The 20,087-nt window shown below is 44.9% G+C and overlaps 1 protein-coding gene across 1 annotated transcript; it reads left to right on the top strand.

Moving 5' to 3' along the window:
- Nucleotides 1–536: 536 nt before the first annotated feature.
- Nucleotides 537–19,220, top strand: TM2D3 (TM2 domain containing 3). The gene is made up of 6 exons (XM_063449126.1): nucleotides 537–676; nucleotides 3,553–3,645; nucleotides 4,647–4,801; nucleotides 6,382–6,556; nucleotides 8,103–8,178; nucleotides 18,190–19,220. The coding sequence occupies exons 1-6, from the start codon at nucleotides 598–600 to the stop codon at nucleotides 18,353–18,355; spliced, it is 744 nt and encodes a 247-aa protein (XP_063305196.1). The 5' UTR covers nucleotides 537–597; the 3' UTR covers nucleotides 18,356–19,220.
- The last annotated feature ends 867 nt before the right edge of the window (nucleotides 19,221–20,087 follow it).

Here is a 20,087-nt window from a genome sequence, read left to right as displayed (position 1 = left end):
AAACGGGCGGCTTCATACAGCGTTTGCCCATTTCTTTATGATTATAGTTGCTCAGGAATATAACCTTTCCAGATATAAGTCTAGTACACACTGGGGCCTATGGAATTATCTAATACTGTTATCATCAATAAAAATCCAATAGGCATTCTTAAATCCAATTCCAAAAACCATGCTCAATTTGAGATTTTTTTTATTCCATTTTTTTTTTTATTTTGTTCTAAAGTTTGGAATTCTCTTTACATTCCAGAATTGAGTGAGTTTCCCTGGCAGTCACATTATTCCAGGACTCCCTGCTGGCAATGTAACACTGATAAACTAACTAGCCAAGGTGACTGGCTGGACATTGGACTCCACAGCAGCTACCAGACAACCATCACTACTGCCATAAACACACAGCTCAGCTGACAAAGCCAGTGTGTGCTCCCTCTACACCAGCAGCTGCCCATGCATGTGTCACTCAGCAAGAACGCAGCCAATAAAAAAGCATGTATTGACTGAGTAGGCGTGGTTTGTACATCGAGATCGAGGCTTGGAACGCACGTTTCCCCCCTTGCATGTTACGTCACTGAGCCGCAGCTTGTCCCTGTAGGAAGCATCATGGCCGCCCTGTCAGTGCTGAAGAGGCTGTGCAGTGTTGTTCTGTTTGTGTCCCAGCTGTACGTGTTCTCCGGCCGCGGTGAGTGCCAGGGCGCCTACCATGTCTCTCAGCAAGGGCTAGCCTTCATTATATTCACTGCCTGACCCTCTCCTGGCAAGCTGCACTGTATGGCAGGAGGACATGGGAGCTCCATCATAGCTGTGTAATGGTTCATATACCTGGGGGTATCCTACATAAAATCCCACCTCCCCTCTGTATCTCCTCTCATATATCTGGACTTCTAACTAGCTCTGTGTTAGGGCAGGGCCACTGCAGCTCACTAGGTTTTGGAGACTACAAATCCCATCATCCCCATAGATACCATTGAAAGTTTGGAAGTGTGTTGTTTACCCCTATGTTTTATTATTAATTTCAGTAATGTGTAAATTGTCTTCATTTTAAAGTGACTTTGCACAGTTTAGGTCAAAAGAGCTGAACTGGAAAAAAAAAATCTCCAAAGTGAGCTGTATTTTCAGTTCCCCACATTCTTGTCAGTACAATATTTAACAAAGGATACAAGCAAAACACATATGGGGTACGGCTGTCGAATCTTAAAAGAACATAGGCAAAACATAGTGTGATACAATTTTAACAATGTGCGCTGTACAAAAATGCACTCACAAGATGTAGACATATTGTGCGCTCAACGGGTGCCTCCCCCGATGTAATTGGTGGGCTATGGATCCCTCTCTGCTTTTCTTATTTCACACTACTCACACGTGATTGTGGTGATAGTATTGTTTTGTTCAATATTTAAATGAAGTGGTCTGGGTGCTAGGTCCCTCAGGTTTTAACCCTTCAGATGCAAACATGGCAGTTTCAGATAAACTGCTGTGTTTACATTGCAGGGTTAAGCCAGCCTTAACCCAGCCACTAGAGGCGCATCTGGAGGCATATTATGCTGGAGGCGCATCTGGAGGCATATTATGCGGATGCGCATTCGGCTCAGCTGACGTCGGAAGAGGGAGCTGAAGTCGGCCGAGGGAGCCCAGCGCTGGAATAAGGTAAGCTGCTGAAGTGGTTTTAACCACATCAGCGTCACGGGAGGGGGACCCTGAGGGTGGGGGCAGCTTCAGGGCACTATAGTGTCATGAAAACCACTTTGTTTTCCTGACTCTCTAGTAATCCTTTAACACAGACTGCATGTTTTTTTATTTTGTAAAAGTACATTCTTCTGTTTATTTAGTGGAATAATGGAGCTAAAAATAAATTGTTTACAGGTCTCTTCTTAAAATATTAATGACAATTGCACACTTTATATTCATGTCTACTAAGCTAACCAATACATAAATTTACTTAAAAGTGATGAAATACAAAACTGCTAAACATTGTAAAAACACAAATGATAAAGGACCACTATAGGCACCCAGACCACTTCAGCTTAATGGATTGGTCTGGGTGCCAGGTCCATCTAGGGTTAACCTGCCTACTGTAAACATAGCAGTTTCATTGACAGCCGCTAGCGGGTTAAGTCTCATTGACAGCCGCTAGCGGCGCTTCCACGCTTCTCACTGTGATTTTCACAGTGAGAAGACGCCAGCGTCCATAGGAAAGCATTGAGAATGCTTTCCTATGAGACTGGCTGAATGTGCGCGCGGCTCTTGCCGCGCATTCAGCCGATGACGGGGAAAGGAGGAGGAGAGTCTCCAGCACCGAGGGAGCCCGTCAAGTGTTTAACCCCTTCCTCTCCATCCAGCCTGGCAGGACTGGGACCCTCAGGGTGGGGGCACCCTCAGGGCACTATAGTGCCAGGAAAATGAGTATGTTTTCCTGGCTCTATAGTGGTCCTTTAATTGTATCTGTCTGGCTTTGCTGTCTTCCCCATGTGAAGATAGTAGAGTACTAGTCATGTTCATTACACAGGTATAATTATTATTATTATTTTTGCAATTTATATAGCGCCAACAGATTCCGTAGCGCTTTACAATATTATGAGAAGGGATTTAACTATAAATAGGACAATTACAAATAAACTTACAGGAACAATGGGTTGAAGAGGACCCTGCTCGATCGAGCTTACATTCTATAATGTAATGTACATACACCATTAGCATTTCACAACTCTCTCTCGTTCATCAAATTTGAGCAGAAGTCTGACTACTTTATTTAGGATATAGATAGAGCTATTTTTCTTTACAAAATTTGTTTCGTAAACATCCCCAGTAGGAAAAGAAATATAATATAGATAATGTTAGACTACCCTTGGTATTTATAATATTTAGAGGTATGTGTTCACTAAACTGGAAATGGGTCATCTGGACAAGATTTGCAAATTATTATATGTTTTAAATGTAAAAACAGCTGCATATGTTTTGTTTGTTTTAGTAATGACTCTATTTTAGCTTATAATCTGCAATTCTTTAGTCAGTTCTTCGCAATTTCTAGTATCTATTCACTTCCAGAGACCATTGTCTAACACCTAAAGTAGTACAGAAGTGCACCATGTTTAATGTAAAACATACATTTTTGGTGTATTTCTGTAGACGTATAAACAATTATTGTTTTGTTTCCTTAAAAACTAATTTGTGTCTTACTTGACTCATTTCTTTCCAGATGGGCAGGGCACATGCCCCATTGGGAGGGACTACATCTTATGTGTTGTAACTTAACTCTTATGTCAGCATCTTAGGATGGCATATTTAGAGTTTCTCCAATTAAAAACAATATTTTAGTAAAACACTGTTGAATGGAGTAACCCTTGCTGGCACTGTCTTGGCCTTAATAAAACAAAACCATAAACTTACCTATGGCTAAAATTGCATATCTGTATGTGCTTTGTTTTTTTACCGTAAAGATGCACACAGACTCCATATCACTGAATGAAATAGTCACGGACTCAAGGTTCTTGGAATAACCTTGAAAAAATTAAATGTACAAAATAGTAGCAGTAAACAGCATTTTGTTTCCTTTTCCAGGGTCCTTGAGTTTGGAGCATTCCCAGCCAGTAGCTCAATTGTTAAAGGACGAGCTCCCGTCTTCCACAGTTCCTCCAACCACCAAAGCAACAGGTAAATGTCAGTATACTTCAATGAAGTGGCCTGGGTCCAGTGCTACTGTCTTTTGAAGCATGCAGTGCTAAATATTCTTGTACTGTAGGAGGGCAATGTTTACATTGCATGGTTAACAAACCTCTGTCAGGAAGACAGCCACTAGAGGCGCTTCCTCTGCAATGATCGGGTAAATATCAGTTATAGATCAAATGCTGCTCCTAGCGCAATAAAAAAAATAAAACAAATTGCAGCATTGCGCTCTACTCAAACTTGATGATCTCACCTATAGAGGTAGAACAGTGTGGCAAGTGCTTAAAGGTTAGTAATACTTACCTTTCAAACCCTGACATAGGGATGGACACCTATATAGGTCTCAGGACTGTGTAGTGCCTGGAATATATGTTTGTATTCTTAACGCTATAGTGTTCCTTTTATTCTTTATGAATCCTTTACTACAAATTGAAGAATAAACACTGTCTCTCCCAAAATTCCAGTTTCTCTTTCACGTTATCTGCAGAAAGCGATTTAACCTTGGACTGATTGACAGCCGATCCTTGCCATTGAAGGCTGAACAGCTCTGGATGTATAATGTGGTCGGGAGATCTCTGCATTGTCTAACAGTAGCAGCAATGGGGCTGGGCTTTGCCGGTCATGATAGTCCTGATCCTTGTCAAACCAATTCAAAAACGCTTGACAGAAAACAAGGGGAGAGGGCACCCAAAGACTATTTGCACCACAACAATAATGCCTAGTGGTTATGGTGCTTAAAGTACCCCCTTTTTATCACCAAAGCGTAGTGGTTATGGTGTAAAGAGTATTTTGTGTTTCTTCCTCTGATATACTGTTCGCGCATTTAACGTGATAGCATATTAATCCTGTTAAAATGTGATTGCATAAAAATCCTACTAATTGCTTGGAAATTGTGTCTTTTGGAAAAATTTTAAATAAAGGAAATGTGATATTTGATCTAGATACAGTTGTAACTTTTTTGTTATTTTTGACCACTGTTATTTTTGAAGTTTCAGAGACACCGTCTTACATGTCAAAATGTCCCAGCAACGGGTTATGCAGTAATCTACCTTCCGCTTGTGTTATCTGCGCTACGAACAACTCTTGTATTTATGGCAAGCCTGTCACTTTTGACTGTGAAGCCAAAGACCAGGTTGTATGTGTTGTAAGTAATGTGTGTTTTTTTTATTACAAACTGCCTTATTACATAACAATTGTCTACATAGTGACATACAAACCTATATAAGCTTTTTAACCCATTTTAGCCTAGCTGTATTTGTTTCATAAACTCTTTGTAGCTCAAGATATCAGCTAACATTATACTCCAAGCACCATAACAACTTATACTGTTTGCAATGGTGATTGTGCAAGTAGGTCTTCTGTTGTCTGATTGTATACAATTGAATAGAACTGCAACTATTACAAAAATCTCTTCTTCCAAATGGTAAAGGAGAAATAAAAGTCCTCCTCCTGCCTTCAGAACACATAGAGATAGAGATAGATAGATATAGATAGATGGATGGATGGATAGATATAGATATCTCGTATACCAGGAGTGAATCTAGGAACCTCTGGGCCTCAATGTAAAAATAAAAGAAGGGTTGCCCTTGTTACTCACCCCTAAGGAATACATCTCAATGGGATTGTGTGTGAGGGGTGGCTGTCTGTGGTTGTGGGTGTAACCTCATTTAAGTATAGTTTTTTTTGGTGTTTTTTTTTTTTTTTTTTTAAACCCCCACCTCCTGTATACCTTTCTGTCTCCTCCTTACCTTCCTGGTGATCCCATCTGGTCCACTGGGACAGTATACATGTGTGGTGGGTGCAGGCAACACAAAGACTCTTCTGGCTCAGCACTCATGCAGTAAGTGTGAACATTGCCACAGTAACACAGCAGCAGTGCAGTGAACCACAATGAAGCACACGCTGCAGTATTTATTTAGTATAGTTCGGAATCTGATCTTATGAATGGAAATGGTATTCAAGATCCTTCATGGTCTGGGTGAAGCTCACTGCTGCCTGTGTGCATGTGCAGTATTTTTTTACTACTATTATAAGATAATGTGTGAAAATAAAGGTCACTTCCAACTTGGAATGTCCCTTTAAAAGGTAAGGTGGACACCAGTTATTATTGCCAACTTTATAGCAAAAAAAATATAGAAGAGATCAAGGTAAGGTAAGTATTATATATAATTTTTTTTTGTATTTTCTTAATAATAAATTAATACTATATAATTGGGGTAAAAAAAAAACAGTTTTACTTTAGCTATTTCAGGAAAGCCTTGTAATGAACAAAACTTTTATTTTTGGGGTCAAGTTTTCCTTTAAGGTAGGTCTAACTGAACAGACTTTGAGTTTGTCTGCTTTAACCCCTTAAGGACACATGACATGTGTGACATGTCATGATTCCCTTTTATTCCAGAAGTTTGGTCCTTAAGGGGTTAAAAAGGTCAATCAATAATATAAAAGTGAATAGTGCTAACAATCTAGGCAGTGGATTATACAGTAAGTTATTACATACATCATCTGACAGACACATACTTAGCAACTCCGAATTGACTCTAGTGCTAATTTAGCATTTCTTCTTATTGTCCTCCATATCGATTTCTGATTTTATTACAGTTTTTGTATACGTTTTTAAAGTTGGCAAAATATGGGTTCATCATCCCTCTATTTATGTTTTTTTTTTTTTTTTTTTTTATATATATATATATATATATATATATATATATATATATGTACAAACAGGATGACAACCATCAGAGGCAAAAAAAATTCACCATCACCATGACCTGCCAGTATTGTTGGCAGCTTCCGCCCTCTGAATACGTGTGCAGTAAATCAACCAACTGTATGACTGTTTCCTGCCCGAGACAGAGGTACAGTGCCAACTGCACGGTATTGGACCACGTGCACTGTCTAGGTTTGTTTTATTCTTTTTATATCTAAATTGTTAATGGTAGGGCATCTCTTGAACTCCTATTTTGTCTTAAACACTTGGGGCCTATGTTTGGGATATTAACATATTTATTTTAACTAGATAATCATAAAACGATTACATCTGCTTGCAGAACTGTGAAATTATGGAATTGCAAATACTGAATGGTAGACCATAACTTTGTTAGTAGCTTGCCATCTGCATTTTTAAAGCCATGTTTCCCTCTATGAAGATCTTAAAGGGGCACTCTGAGCAATATAAGCACTACAGCTTCTTTTAGTGGTGATGTTGTCTAGCGCTTCGTGCCTCCAGCATCTAGTTTAGTGTCAAAACAGACCGTGAGTCTGTCATGGTACTCTCTCCTATTCAGTTGCACAGATAATGTGGAATTTACTCTCCCACATACATTGTGTTAGTTTTGGCCAACCTGATCAGCTTTGATTGGCTGAGAGTACAGGAAGTTAGTCTAGCTTTCTTATCCAGTCACACATTCTAGTTGATGAGGATGACCTTGATAATGTGTAAGTGTCAAATTAGCATTATCGGTGTAGGTGAACAAATTTAGGACTATAGGTGCTGGGAAGACTCAACGTTTATGCTAATCTTCTGCTAAATGACTTCACATTGAACTTGGGATCGTGTGATTATGTTGCTTAGAGATACAAAGGGAACCCTGCTCATTTAAAGGAACCTCAAAACTAAGGGTGTATTTATAATGCTGTTTAACTCTGTTACATGTATGGCTTTTATGATTGGGTGTATTTGATAACTTCACTTTTAACTTGGCTGCCCTCTATTTCGAATGGCTAGGTAAAAACTCCCTGCAAGAAGTGTGCGAAAATGTTGCCCCTTCTTATGTGGTTTTCTCCCCTTTAAGATGACCGTTACGTCCCAGGATATTTAATATTATGTTTATTTATCCCCTTCATTGAACAAATGTGTATTTGTGAGGGAAATAAACTTGCATGTAGCAATCCATATATCTTTAACTTGTAACTGGTCTCCCTATCGCCATTGTTCTCAGCTTTGTACTTTACACCTGGGAACCTTGTAGTCTGCATTGAGAGAAAAGGGGAACTTAAACCATGTTCTATTTCTCCTACTTATCTGCATTTTATGCTTTGGCTGTGCCTAGACTGAACTGGATTATGATGTCGTTTTCTAAATCTTGCACATAAATTTGAAAAAAAATTGAGCATCACAGGTTTAACACAACTTATGTCATATTAAATATTTTATTTAATAATGTCAATTCTAGAGAAATTACAGTTCCTCTTTAAATGGGTGCGGCTCATTTTTGTGGAATTTCTTTATTAATCAACTGGTATAGCATTGAATTACTGAGGTCTAAAGCTGTGTAGGCTTAGCAAAGGCTTCCGAAACGATTAATAGCTATCAGTGTCTTACAAATACCTTAAACTTAAAATATTTGGATTGTATCCTAAAAATCTATTTTTTATTTTTTTTTAAACTTTTTATTTTTCCCAATTTAATTGTGGGGGGTTTCTTGTTTTGTTTTTTTTAACTTTAGGTATTCGTGTTTTTCCAAAGATGCTGTATTGTAACTGGACAGGTGGTTACAAATGGTCTACTGCCCTTATATTAAGGTATCTACGTGGTTCAAGAGTTTTCTAAGCAGAACTCATAGTGTTGTATAATTTTTTTGTGTCAATCAATTTTTATTTAGTTTTCCAAGGTAACAAAAGAGATACAGTAAGTACATTGCATGTTCTGTACAATGGTTAGAATGGCAAACAATTGAACATGAGATTGGCAAACAGTACACAGTAGTGGGGTAAGTCTAATGACGTTAAGGTTCACTTAGTAATTCGTATCTGAAGGTAGGTCGAGCTCTGACAGGCAAGTGCAAGGTACATTGAAGAGTAACCACCCAGACCTGGTTTCAACCCACTTTCCCATGCGTCAGGCTTTGTGTGTGAGCTCGGAGAATAAAAACCGGAGAGGTATATGTGTTCCTATGCAGATGTTTTAGTGAGTGTGTGTGGCGCAATTTTAAGGTAGGATTCTCCTAAAGTAGCTTTTGGTTTAGCTCTGGTAATGGTTTGCTCATACATGTGGACAAGCGCCTGAGATTAATATCCTGTGTTCTGCCCAGTCTCCGTCCCTTTGGTGATTAGTGTAATTTCCACCTCGGTCTGGGTAGTTTGTCTCTTGGTTTATCCGTGTCCGGCGTCTATGGGGGATAGCCTGACATCTATCAGGACCGAGTCTCGACCTCCCTCCCCCGTGGGGCCTTTCGAACCTATCTGTACATTAATTGTCAGGGCCAGTCCTGTCGGTGGGAGGTAGTAGCTTTGGTGTTTCCTGCTGTGGTCGTGTCCATCTCCCTGGTTGGATCCCAACCTGTCGGGGTTGTTCCGTCTCTTGTCTGGTGTGGAGGGGTGTCCAGTAGGAGGTGGTTGTAGAGGGGTAGGGGGTTGGGGGGGAAGGGCAGGTGTCGGTGTGGCCTTGGCCAGCTGCCCAGGTGAGGTCCCCACAGGCGTGCACTAGTCTCATGTTCGGACAGCGTACGGTTGTGGCCACACGTCTGTTCGTACTGGGCCCAGTCCCCCGAGCCCGGCATGCCCCTGTGCCCTTATGCTCTACCCGTAGAAATGTAAAGCCTCCACGGGTACCATTGTAGGGCGCACTTGTCCGAGCGCCCCTGCAGGGAAGCAGTCAGTATTTCCATATCATAAATTGATTCTACTTTATCAACCCATTGGCCCATTCCAGTGCAGGGGGATCAGCGCTTTTGCGGCATTCAGCATATGGATAGTCAGTGAGTGTTTATATTTCTGTGTGGGGACTGATGTGTGGTGTAGGAGCATCATCATAGGTAGTAGGGGAAGGTCGCTTCCAGTGATTTCCCTAATTTTCGAGTTGATCTGCAGCCAGTATGGCGCTATTCGGGGACATGACCACCATATGTGCAAGGTCGTTCCCATAGCCGAGTTGCATCTCCAGCATGAGCCCGTGTTGTTGTCGTCGAAGTGTCTCAGGATATCGGGCGTGCGGTACCAATGGGACAACAATTTATAGCCGGTCTCCTGGAACTTCGAACTAATGGATTATTTATGGGTGAGTAGTACTATCTTGTCCCATTCTTGTTCTGTGAGTTGCGTACCGGTTTCCCGTTCCCATTTGCCTCTGTGTCCTACGGGGCTGTTGTCTATGGTCCCCCGAAGAGTCCTGTATAGGAGTGATACCCCGTGGTCTATGTGCGCTCGGTTTGTGCATAACCGCTCGAAGCTTGTGAGTTGTCTGTGAAGATGGTTCTGACCCGCCAATCTAGCAACATACGTCCGCACCTGATGATAGCGGAACTCGTCTAGCTGTGTGGGTCGTGTTTCTCCCAGTAAGTCGGGCAGTGGTCTGAGTGTTCTCCCTGAGCACCACCGACCCACGTAAATCCAATCGGGTTGCTGGAAGCCCTGGAAAGCCGCTGGGGGTAAACCCCCTGCCAAGTCCGGGTTGTGCGTGATGGGGGTCAGTGGGTTCGGTGAGGTCGTTAATTGCTGAGTGTGGCGGGTTTTGCACCAGGTCTTAAGGGTCGCATCAATCATGGGGTTGTCTGTGCGTAGCTCCGGGAAGGAGGCTCGTCCCAACCACAGTCTAGAGGGAAACTGGCCTTGCGTTTGCTGGAGTTCCATGGCCACCCAGTGTTTTGGGCTGTCACTGACATGCCAGTCCACTATTCTGTGCAGACGTGTGGCTTGGTAGTATGTCTGAGCCGACGGTAGTCCCAGCCCGCCGGCCAACTTAGGACGTTCCATGACTTTCCTACGGATGCGTGAGGCTCTGTGATTCCATACGAACCCGCGAATGGTCGAGTCCGCTTCCTTGAAGAACGAATGTGGTATAGATATCGGCAGGGTGGCGAAGAGGTATAGCAGCCGTGGCATCACATTCATTTTGACCGCGTTAATACGGCCAAACCAAGTGATATAGCTTGTCGTCCATCGCTGAAGGTCTTGCTTTATGCACTTGAGGAGGGGAAGGAAGTTCAGTTGGTAGACCTGCGATAGGTTTTTCGGTAGCCAGGTACCTAGGTAGCGCAGTTTCACAGCGCACCAGGAAAAGGAGAATTGGGCACTAAGTCTGCGGACGTCTTCTTCGTTCCGCATTATTGGCATCGCTTCCGACTTATCCAGGTTGAGTTTCAGGTTGGACACCTGTCCAAACCTGCGGAATGCCTGTAGAAGATTGGGAACGGAGATCAAGGGTTGTTCCAGGAAGAACAGCATATCGTCGGCATATGCCGCCACTCTGTGTTCCACCTTACCTATACGAACCCCCGTTATGCCCCCATCCTGTCTGACCGCCTCCAGGAATGGCTCCAGGGAGAGGGCAAACAGGAGGGGGGACAGGGGACATCCCTGGCGGGTCCCGTTACGTATGGGGAACGGTTGTGACAGGCCTCCGTTCACACATATCCTGGCGGTCGGAGTCGAGTACAGGGCGGAGATCCAGGTGCGCATATGCGTCCCAAAGCCGAAATGTCGTAGTGTTTCATTTAAGTATATCCAGTCTACTCGGTCGAACGCCTTTTCGGCGTCCGTCGAGAGAAGGACAGTGTCCCGGTCTTTGGATCTCGCATAGTGGATAATGTTTAGTACGCGTATAGTATCATCTCTAGCTTCCCGTCCTAGAATGAAGCCGACCTGATCCGGGTGAATTAGGTCCGGCAGAATCCGGGACATCCTCAAGGAGAGAGCCTTTGTGAACAGCTTCAGGTCGGCATTAAGCAGTGAGATCGGCCTGTAGCTGGAGCAGAGTGAGGGGTCCTTCCCTTCCTTGGGGATCACCGTGATAGTCGCCGCCAGGGTGTCTGAGGGGAAGGCTCCGCCGTCTCGTATGGCATTGAGGCTCGTCAGAAGCCTGGGCAGAAGAACCTCCTGGAATGTCCGCAGGTACGTCAGAGGGAGGCCGTCTGGGCCCGGCGCTCGATGCGGTTTTGAGTGTTTCAGGGCTGCCGTAAGTTCTACCAGGGTCAGGGGTCCATCCAACTCCTCTGCGAGGTCCGGCGTGAGTTTACGTGTGACGGTTTGCGATAGGTAGTCCGATACCCTCCGGCGGTGTAGTCTTGCCGTGTCTCCTGTTTGAGCCTGGGACTGGTGGTAAAGGTCCTTGTAGTACTCCCTGAAGGCTTCCATAATTCCCTCCGGCATCCTTGTGGATTGTCCCCGTTGAATGTGGATTTTGTGTATGTGTTGGGATCTCCTCTTCTCCCGAAGCATTTTCGCTAAAAGTCTGCCGCTCTTGTTGGAATGCTCATAGAAAAATCTCGCAGATTTCCGCAGGGTGTGTAGCAGGCCCTGAGACAGGAGGTCCGCCAGTGCCCTGCGGGCTTCTGTGAGTTGTAGGTATACATTGTCATCTGCGGAATTTTTGTGAGTCCTCTAGGCTGGCTATCTTTTTGGTGAGATCAGAGATGTCCCAGTTCCTGTTTTTCCGACGCTGTGAGCCGAGGGCTATGAAATGTCCTCGGATGACACACTTATGTGCCTCCCACAGCGTTAGGGGGGACATGTCCTCCGTGGAGTTCGTGTCGAAGTAGTCGGTGAGTGTCCGGCAGGCTGATGTCCTGGCTTCCAGGTCATCCAGAAGGGTCTCGTTGAGTTTCCAGTGGCGCTCCGCAGGTCTAAACAGCGGGGACTTCATCCGGATCAGGAGAGGCGCATGGTCGGATTGATGCATTATTCCAATCTTTGCGTCTTGAAGGTGGGTCAGTCGTTCTTGAGGCAAAAATACATAATCGATTCTGCTATAGCGCTTGTGGACCGCGGAATATTACGAAAAGTCCTTGTCATCTGGGTGTGCGACTCTCCAGCAATCTTGAAGCCCTGATCTGGCTAAGGTGCGTCGCATTGAGCGCAGGCAGTGCTCTGGGATCGCGCTTGTGCCGGTTGAAGAGTCCAAGCTTGGATCGAGCGGAGCGTTAAGATCACCGGCCATGACCAACAGGCCTTCCCTGAATCTCTCAAGTTTGGCCAGGGTTTTAGCCAGGAAGACGTGCTGCTTACGGTTAGGGCTATATACGCATGCAAAAGTATAGGGGGTGTCAGCAATGGTACCCTTAAGGAAGATATAGCGACCACCTGGGTCCTTGCATGTTTCTTTGAGATTAAACGGTGTCGTGTGAGCGAATAAAATCGCCACCCCTGTCTTTCGTGCGTCTGGGTGATTTGCAAAGTAGCCCTGTGAAAAGCGTCTGTTTGTCAGGGTCGGCGCATCTCTCTCTCTGAAGTGCGTCTCCCGCAGAAACGCAATGGACACTCTCTCTGCCCAGAGCCTACGGAGGAGTTGCGCGCGCTTCTCGGGTATGTTGAGCCCACGAACATTGTGCGACCACAGTGTAAGCTACGCCGGTCGAAACTGTGCCATGCCCGCTTGATGCAGGGCCCTCACTCAGGTGTAGCGTAGGCCGGGGGGGGGGGGGGTTAGTCTGGGAAAGTGTAGACGTCCGGGGTTGGGTAGTCCGTGAACGTGGTAATAGCAATGTCGAACCTCGGTCAGGTGAGGTTGTTCGGGGGCCGTCTTTGGGTCGTCTCTCCGAAATCTGGACGGTATTTACAAAGTAGGTCAGTTGCGTGGGGTGTGTGGAAGACTCCCTACGGGGTATGTCGTCCCTCTGTGTAGGTTGTGTAGTCAGCAGCCTCCATCGGCTCCCTCCCCGCCGGTAGTATCAGCTGTATGGTAAAAAAATTTCTTTCCCGTGGGCCCCTCCGTCTCGGGTCGCCCAACCCAGACCCCTCTCGCGTAGTGCGCTAAAGTCAGTAGTCGTCTACTTTGTGGGGTTCTCCAACTCATCTGGCCTAGTTCTTTGTAGTCGTGTTATCTGTCTAGGCCTTCAGTCAGCTGATAGTGTGTCGGACCTCTCTCCAGCTCCCTCCCTTCCGGTGGCCCGTATAGAAGCATAGCTAACGAGGGTCATAACTTCCTCCGTTTCCCTCCGTGTGGTGTCCCATACATAGGGCACGTAATGTGCGTTGCTAGGTAAAATGATAGCATAACAAATAAACAGCTCCTATTCGGTACAACGTTAACAATACAGGAACATATTATACAGTGTCATTCCGTGAGCCCCCCAGAAATGCCGTCACCCCGCGCCTTGCCCAGCCAGGTTGCCGCAGACTGTTGGTAGGTGGCAGAGGCTGGGTTGGGCAACCGGGGCGGGGTGGGTGCATGTCCTTCCCCCATAAACCTCCTTCCCCGACTGCAGCCCTCCCCCTCCCTGTCCCCGTGCGATTTCCATGGTGGCCTTTTTTTCTCAGGTAGGACAATCAAGCCTCTATGCAAGCATGGGGAACCTGCCGTCCCCACTCCGGAAAGTCCCAGGGATTTGTGATAGACAGCAGTCCGCAAGCACTTAGTTCTTTCAAAGGACTGTCTCATAAACACCAATCCTCAGGGGTATTCCTTCCCAAGTCCCAGTCCCCCACTCAAACCTCTCTATCCTCCCGGGGGTAGAGATAAGACCCGAGGTGCGTGATGCCTGGGTGACCTGGCTTGTGCTGCTTATTCCCCTACTTTACCCCTCCCAATCCTTCTAACGATACCCTCGGGGCTTTGGGGAAGCAATGGCCTGGTGAGGTGGGGGGGGTGGTACATACCCTGGCGGGATTGTCTCTGCGTCCCTTGGCCGCCGTGTGTCCTTCGGGTTCATGGGGGGGGGGGTCGCCTGGGTCCTTCATACTGATCCTCCGGTAAGGCGTCAAAAATAGGTCAGCGCTGCGGGGTTCCTACGTCCCCGGGGGGGGTCTTGCTCCATTTACTCTTCCGGTGTCACCGTGCCGCCTCTGCGTTGGATCGGCCTCGAAGTTGCCCCTTCTCGGAGGATATCTGCTGGTGTAATCGGGCCTGTGGGTCTAGCTGGTGGGTAGTCCAGGATCCAGTTTGGCACGGGTATATCAGGCAGGTCCAGGGCCCGCAGGAAACGTGGGATCTCATTCGGCCACCTCAAGACATGTCAGCGGTTCCCCACCCTGGCCTGAAGACTGAACGGGAATCCCCATTTATATGGGATCCTCTTCTCTTGCAGTATGGAGGTGATTGGCTTCAGGGCTCACCTAGCATCTAAGGTGAGAGTGGATAGGTCGTGGTACAGTGCTATTTGTGAGTCCAAGTATCGGAGTGAGCGTTGTGTCCGAGCCACTCTCATGATAGTCTCCTTCAGTTGGAATGACCGGAGACAACAAATCAGGTCTCTGGGCTGGCCATCAGGGCGCGGAGCTCTGAGCGCCCGGTGGGCCCTTTCAATGCCAAAGTCAGGCGGTGCCTCGGCGCCAAGGATTTGGGCGAACAGGCCCTCCAGCAGTTCCTTAGGTGTCTCACCTTCCGACTCCGGAACTCCCCTGACCCGGATATTGCAGCGACGGCTTCTGTTCTCCAGGTCCTCAACCTGGCGCCTCAGGTCCAGTAATATGTTGCCCTGTCTTGTGGCTGCTAGTTCCGCTGTCCGCTGGTGTTGGCTGGCTTGTAATTGGTGCACCTCCAGGGTGTCCACTCTTTCTTCCAGCAGAGTGAGGTCTTGCCTGACCGCGGTGATTTCTTCTCGGATGGCGGTTCGGAGTTCTGCCACGAGTTCCGTTTTGTCCCTGCGTGTCAGCATGTTAGCAGCTATCGCGGGCAGATCAGCGGAGAGCTGTGTAAGAGCATCTTCGGGGGATCCACGGGTCGAGGATCCTCGTGCAGAGCCCGCGTAGCTGCTTGTGCCTGGGGAAGCGGGCGCCATCTTGCCTGGGCCGCGTGTTACTGCCAGCGGAATCGGTGTGGACAGATATTCATCCATTGGACCCGCGGGAGGTCCCGTAGAAGGGTTCGCCGGACCGGAGGTGGCCCCACGCTTAGTTTTCCCCATCTGTGTGGGGGGAGATAAGGCTTATTTTATGTCCTTCGGAGGGTCGGGGCCTAGGAGCTCAGTGTGTCTGCGTCCTACTTCATGCTCAGCCGAGCCACGCCCCCCTCAGTGTTGTATAATTTATCTATTTTTAGACAAATAATATTCACTAAATGCCAGATTTGCTATTGTAAATGTGGGCACTTTTGTTTGGCTCAGTTCTTCGAAATTCTACAGATAACATTTCTCAAGTTAATTTTAATTCCTATAAAATGAAATTGCAATGAGCTGCGTTGGCCAGTGCCGTTTGCAAATGGGTCTCATTGCACCATGGGATTTATTTTAAAATGGCTTAACTGAATTGTAACCTAATGCCAGCTGAATTTCCCTGGGAAAACAAATGCCAGAATAGAGTTATGGGGGGTTTAATGTTATGGGAATCATGGGGTTAAGATGGGTTAGGAATAGGCTTGGGATGATATAATGGGGGAGTTATGGGTGCAGTGCTCCTGGTCTGTGTCAGTAGAATTGGATCAAATCAGTTTAAAGGGACACTATAGTCACCTGAACAACTTTAGCTTAATTAAGCAGTTTTGGTGTATAGAACATGCCCCTGCAGCCTCACTGCTCAGTCCTCTGCCATTTAGGAGTTAAATCCCTTTGTTTATGAACCCTAGTCACACCTCCCTGCATGTGACTTGCACAGCCTTCCATAAACACTTCCTGTAAAGAGAGCCCTATTTAGGCTTTCTTTATTGCAAGTTCTGTTTAATTAAGATTTTCTTATCCCCTGCTATATTAATAGCTTGCTAGACCCTGCAAGAGCCTCCTGTATGTGATTAAAGTTCAATTTAGAGATTGAGATACAATTATTTAAAGGGAAACTCCAGTGCCAGGAAAACGATCCGTTTTCCTGGCACTGGAGGGTCCCTCTCCCTCCCACCCCCCAATCCCCGGTTACTGAAGGGGTGAAAACCCCTTCAGTCACTTACCAGGGGCAGCGACAGGTCCCACGTCGCTGCTTCCTCCTCCCCCGCCGCTCCTCCTTCTGGTTACGTCGGTTGGTGGGCGAGACTGATCTCGCCCGCCGGCCGAGGAGACCTAATGCGCATGCGCGGCAATGCCGCGCATGCGCATTAGCGCACCCCATAGGAAAGCATTGAAAATGAATTTCAATGCTTCCCTATGGGGAATAGAGCGACGCTGGAGGTCCTCACACAGCGTGAGGACGTCCAGCGACGCTCTAGCACAGAAAACCTGTGCTATGAAGCAGGAAGTGTCCTCTAGTGGCTGTCTAATAGACAGCCACTAGGGGAGGACTTAACCCTGCAAGGTAATTATTGCAGTTTAAAAAAAACTGCAATAATTACACTTGCAGGGTTAAGGGTAGTGGGAGTTGGCACCCAGACCACTCCAATGAGTCGAAGTGGTCTGGGTGCCTGGAGTGTCCCTTTAAGGTAAATTACATCTGTTTGAAAGTGAAACCAGTTTTTTTTTCATGCAGGCTCTGTCAATCATAGCCAGGGGAGGTGTGGCTAGGGCTGCATAAACAGAAACAAAGTGATTTAACTCCTAAATGTCAGTGAATTGAGCAGTGAAATTGCAGGGGAATGATCTATTCACTAAAACTTATTTAGCTAAAGTAATTTAGGTGACTATAGTGTTCCTTTAACTTATTAAACATACAGAGATTTGGCTGACTTGTAGTTACTGAATAGTTTCATACAACTTTTGCCATTTTTACAGGTATTTCCAACACTATAGTGCTGGAGTACCATTTTCATTGCCTAGTCCTCTCAGATTGCAGCTATAAGGTAGTATCTCCATTGCCACGCTGGTCTCGCCGTGGCTGGACCCGTGTTCATAGCTGAAAAACACATTGGAAGGCTATTGCGATCGCGCATCAAAACGCTGCACTGCTCCAATCAGCATTTCCTCATGGAGATGCATTGAATCAATGCATCTTTATAGGGAGCGTTCACATCTCTATGCAGAGCACGGAGACGCTGAATGCAGGTGCTGCACACAGTAGAGCACTGAAATAGGAAGCTTCTCTAGTGGTTACTAGTGTTACTAGGCAGCAATGTAAGCAGCAGTTTCATTGCTGAGCCAGTATGGACATATTATAGATTACATTAATCTGTAGTGGCCCTTTAAGATGTTCTAGACAGGTGTGCAGAAATTCTAGATAGTAAGAATGCTTTAAAAATTAGAAATATTAATAGTTTATTTTTATTAATGCAAAGTGAGTGTCTATTCGGGTGTGGTGTGTAGAACCCTTGGAACTTGGGAAAACCCTGAAAAAAGAGAAGGCCTGCCTGGACAATAGAAGGAAGGATTAATTGATGGTAGGAGTAGAGGGTGGAGCAACAGATACTCAGAGACAAACCTAAGAGGGGTAAGGGTATAGATTAAATAGCCAGACAGCTCGTCTTACAACGCCAGACTGCTGTTTTCTCATTTGTGGTCAGAGGCAAGGGCTGTAACCTTCAAGAGGACAGTCGGCTGTGGTGTGCTGAAACAGATGCTCAAATAAGATAAAAAAAAAAGTCAAAAAGGAATTAAGTGTACTAATTATTACAAAATACAAGGAAATTAGAAGGCTTTACATTTCTATTGTTGTTTGTGGTATATATCAGTAGTAAGCATATTTACTATGTATGTATGTATATATATGTATGTATGTATGTGTGTAAATAGTGTGTGTGTATATTATTTTTTTTACTTCTTATTGGTGAATTGTGTTAACGCTAACCTCTTTCTCTGCTATCTCTAGCATCACACTTGGTGGATTTGGTGCAGATCGGTTTTATTTAGGACAGTGGCGAGAAGGACTTGGAAAACTATTCAGCTTTGGAGGCCTGGGAATATGGACTTTGATTGATGTCTTCTTAATTAGCGTTGGATATGTTGGCCCTGCTGATGGCTCTTTGTATATCTAACTATACGACTCTAGAGAAGGCCTAATCTATTGGCTCTCTGTATACTTAACAACTCCAGAGAAGGACAATCAGCCCTAATCTATTGAAACATTACATTTAATTTGTTATGTTTATATATTTATTTTAATGTACAGTATCTGTACTGGATCTACCTTTTCATTGAGGGGAACTATGATCAATTTTCTTTAACATGTTTTCCTTTGTTGAATGTATTTCAATGTCTGTCATCCTTATTTTCTAGGAAAGTCATGATCTTATGGGTTTAGTTTATGGAACGTTGTGCATATGTTTTCCTATGACATTGTAAGACTTTAAAGGGTTACGCCAAACACCAAGATCACTTTAGTGATTGGAAGTGGTCATGGTGCTTTAAGTGTCTATACAGCATTGTTAAAGCACTTTGCATGCCAGAGGTGTAACTCAACCTCCAGCAGCATATATAGCCAGCCTGGCTAATGTGTGTATTTTTGCTGTTTGTCATCAGCACACATAGCACGCTGGCGACCTAAGACTAATGGTGGCACGCCACCCCTATGTGGCCAAAGTACTCCACTAAGCATGTCCTGTGTGAAGATCCCTTCCACTGCAGTAAGCCGGAGGATCAAACTGCAGAGAGAACTTGGCCTCAGCTGACAATTTTTATTAAGATTTTCCTTTTGTATATATATTTTTTTCTTTTAGTGGGGACCAGGCCAGCAAGGGTTATTCCATCCCAAAACAGTTTTATATTAAAATATTGTTTTTTGGTTGTAGTAAACCATCAGAAGAATACACAGCTTAACACTGTGGCAATAAAATGTGTTATTAGAAGACAGCTACCTGTTGACATCAGTGAGATTTTAGAATGTCAAAGGGAAACATTTAATGCTTTATGGAGCTAAAACATTACAAATATCTAAAAAAAAAAATATATATATATATATATAAATATATAGCTGCACAGCTTATCCGCCCCCCCCCCCTCCCCCCCTTTAAAAGAGTTGCTATCCCATTCTTCTGACAGATTCCCTAGTAAAAATATATACGCCTGTAAAAATTTGTACGCTCTCTGATGTTATAACCCAGATTTTTTTTTTTGGTGCCTATGCTGATGACTGTGAGTGTCTGTATGGAAAAAAAGACAAACTCCTCTTTTACCAAACACAGGAACCTCCAGTCACAAGCTTCTATTTTTGCTCATCTTGTCCAACAGGCGTTTGATGTATCCCCCTGCTGCAGAATTATTTATCAGAGAATGAATATGGCTGCATGATACACTAATAGCAGGTATACTTGTGCTATTAGTTTATATACAGCCCAGTTAACTGCTTTGAGCTAGTCTTTCCTAGCGGTGTGTGCGGTATGGCACACTTACTACATGCACAAGTATGGCAAAATTTACAAGGCACTTGAGGAAGTGGAAAGTCTTCCTTTGTTATGTCTGAGTCAGGGGGTGGGCTTATAGCTGCAGCAATATTTATAAATCACTGTAGTTAAAAATCTTTTCAGCCAGAAATATGGGTACAGAGTGTGCTCTGAAACATTAGCTTTCAACTTATGCAAATTATTATGGGGCTTAGAGTGACCTTTTTATACTATGCATACACAATCTAGAATACGCACAATGCAGAATATAGTTAACAAAGGCCACTAGTTAAACCCTTAATACGTTTATTGAAGAGCAGCAGATACAAACATTTCAGGACACATTCCTTTTCTTAATTTAAAATGCCCACTGAGAAAGGGGCTGGAG

The sequence above is a fragment of the Pelobates fuscus genome, chromosome 3 (genome assembly GCF_036172605.1).
Source record: "Pelobates fuscus isolate aPelFus1 chromosome 3, aPelFus1.pri, whole genome shotgun sequence".
Taxonomy (NCBI): Eukaryota; Metazoa; Chordata; class Amphibia; order Anura; family Pelobatidae; genus Pelobates; species Pelobates fuscus.
This window is presented reverse-complemented; position numbering and strand designations above follow the sequence as displayed.

Excerpts from the sequence above, each read along its gene's own strand:
- TM2D3 (XM_063449126.1), top strand. The coding sequence starts at position 598 with ATGGCCGCCCTGTCAGTGCTGAAGAGGCTGTGCAGTGTTGTTCTGTTT. Across the intron at positions 4,802-6,381 it reads AAGACCAGGTTGTATGTGTT|GATGACAACCATCAGAGGCA; the intron begins GTAAGTAATGTG and ends ATGTACAAACAG. Across the intron at positions 6,557-8,102 it reads GGACCACGTGCACTGTCTAG|GTATTCGTGTTTTTCCAAAG; the intron begins GTTTGTTTTATT and ends TTTTAACTTTAG.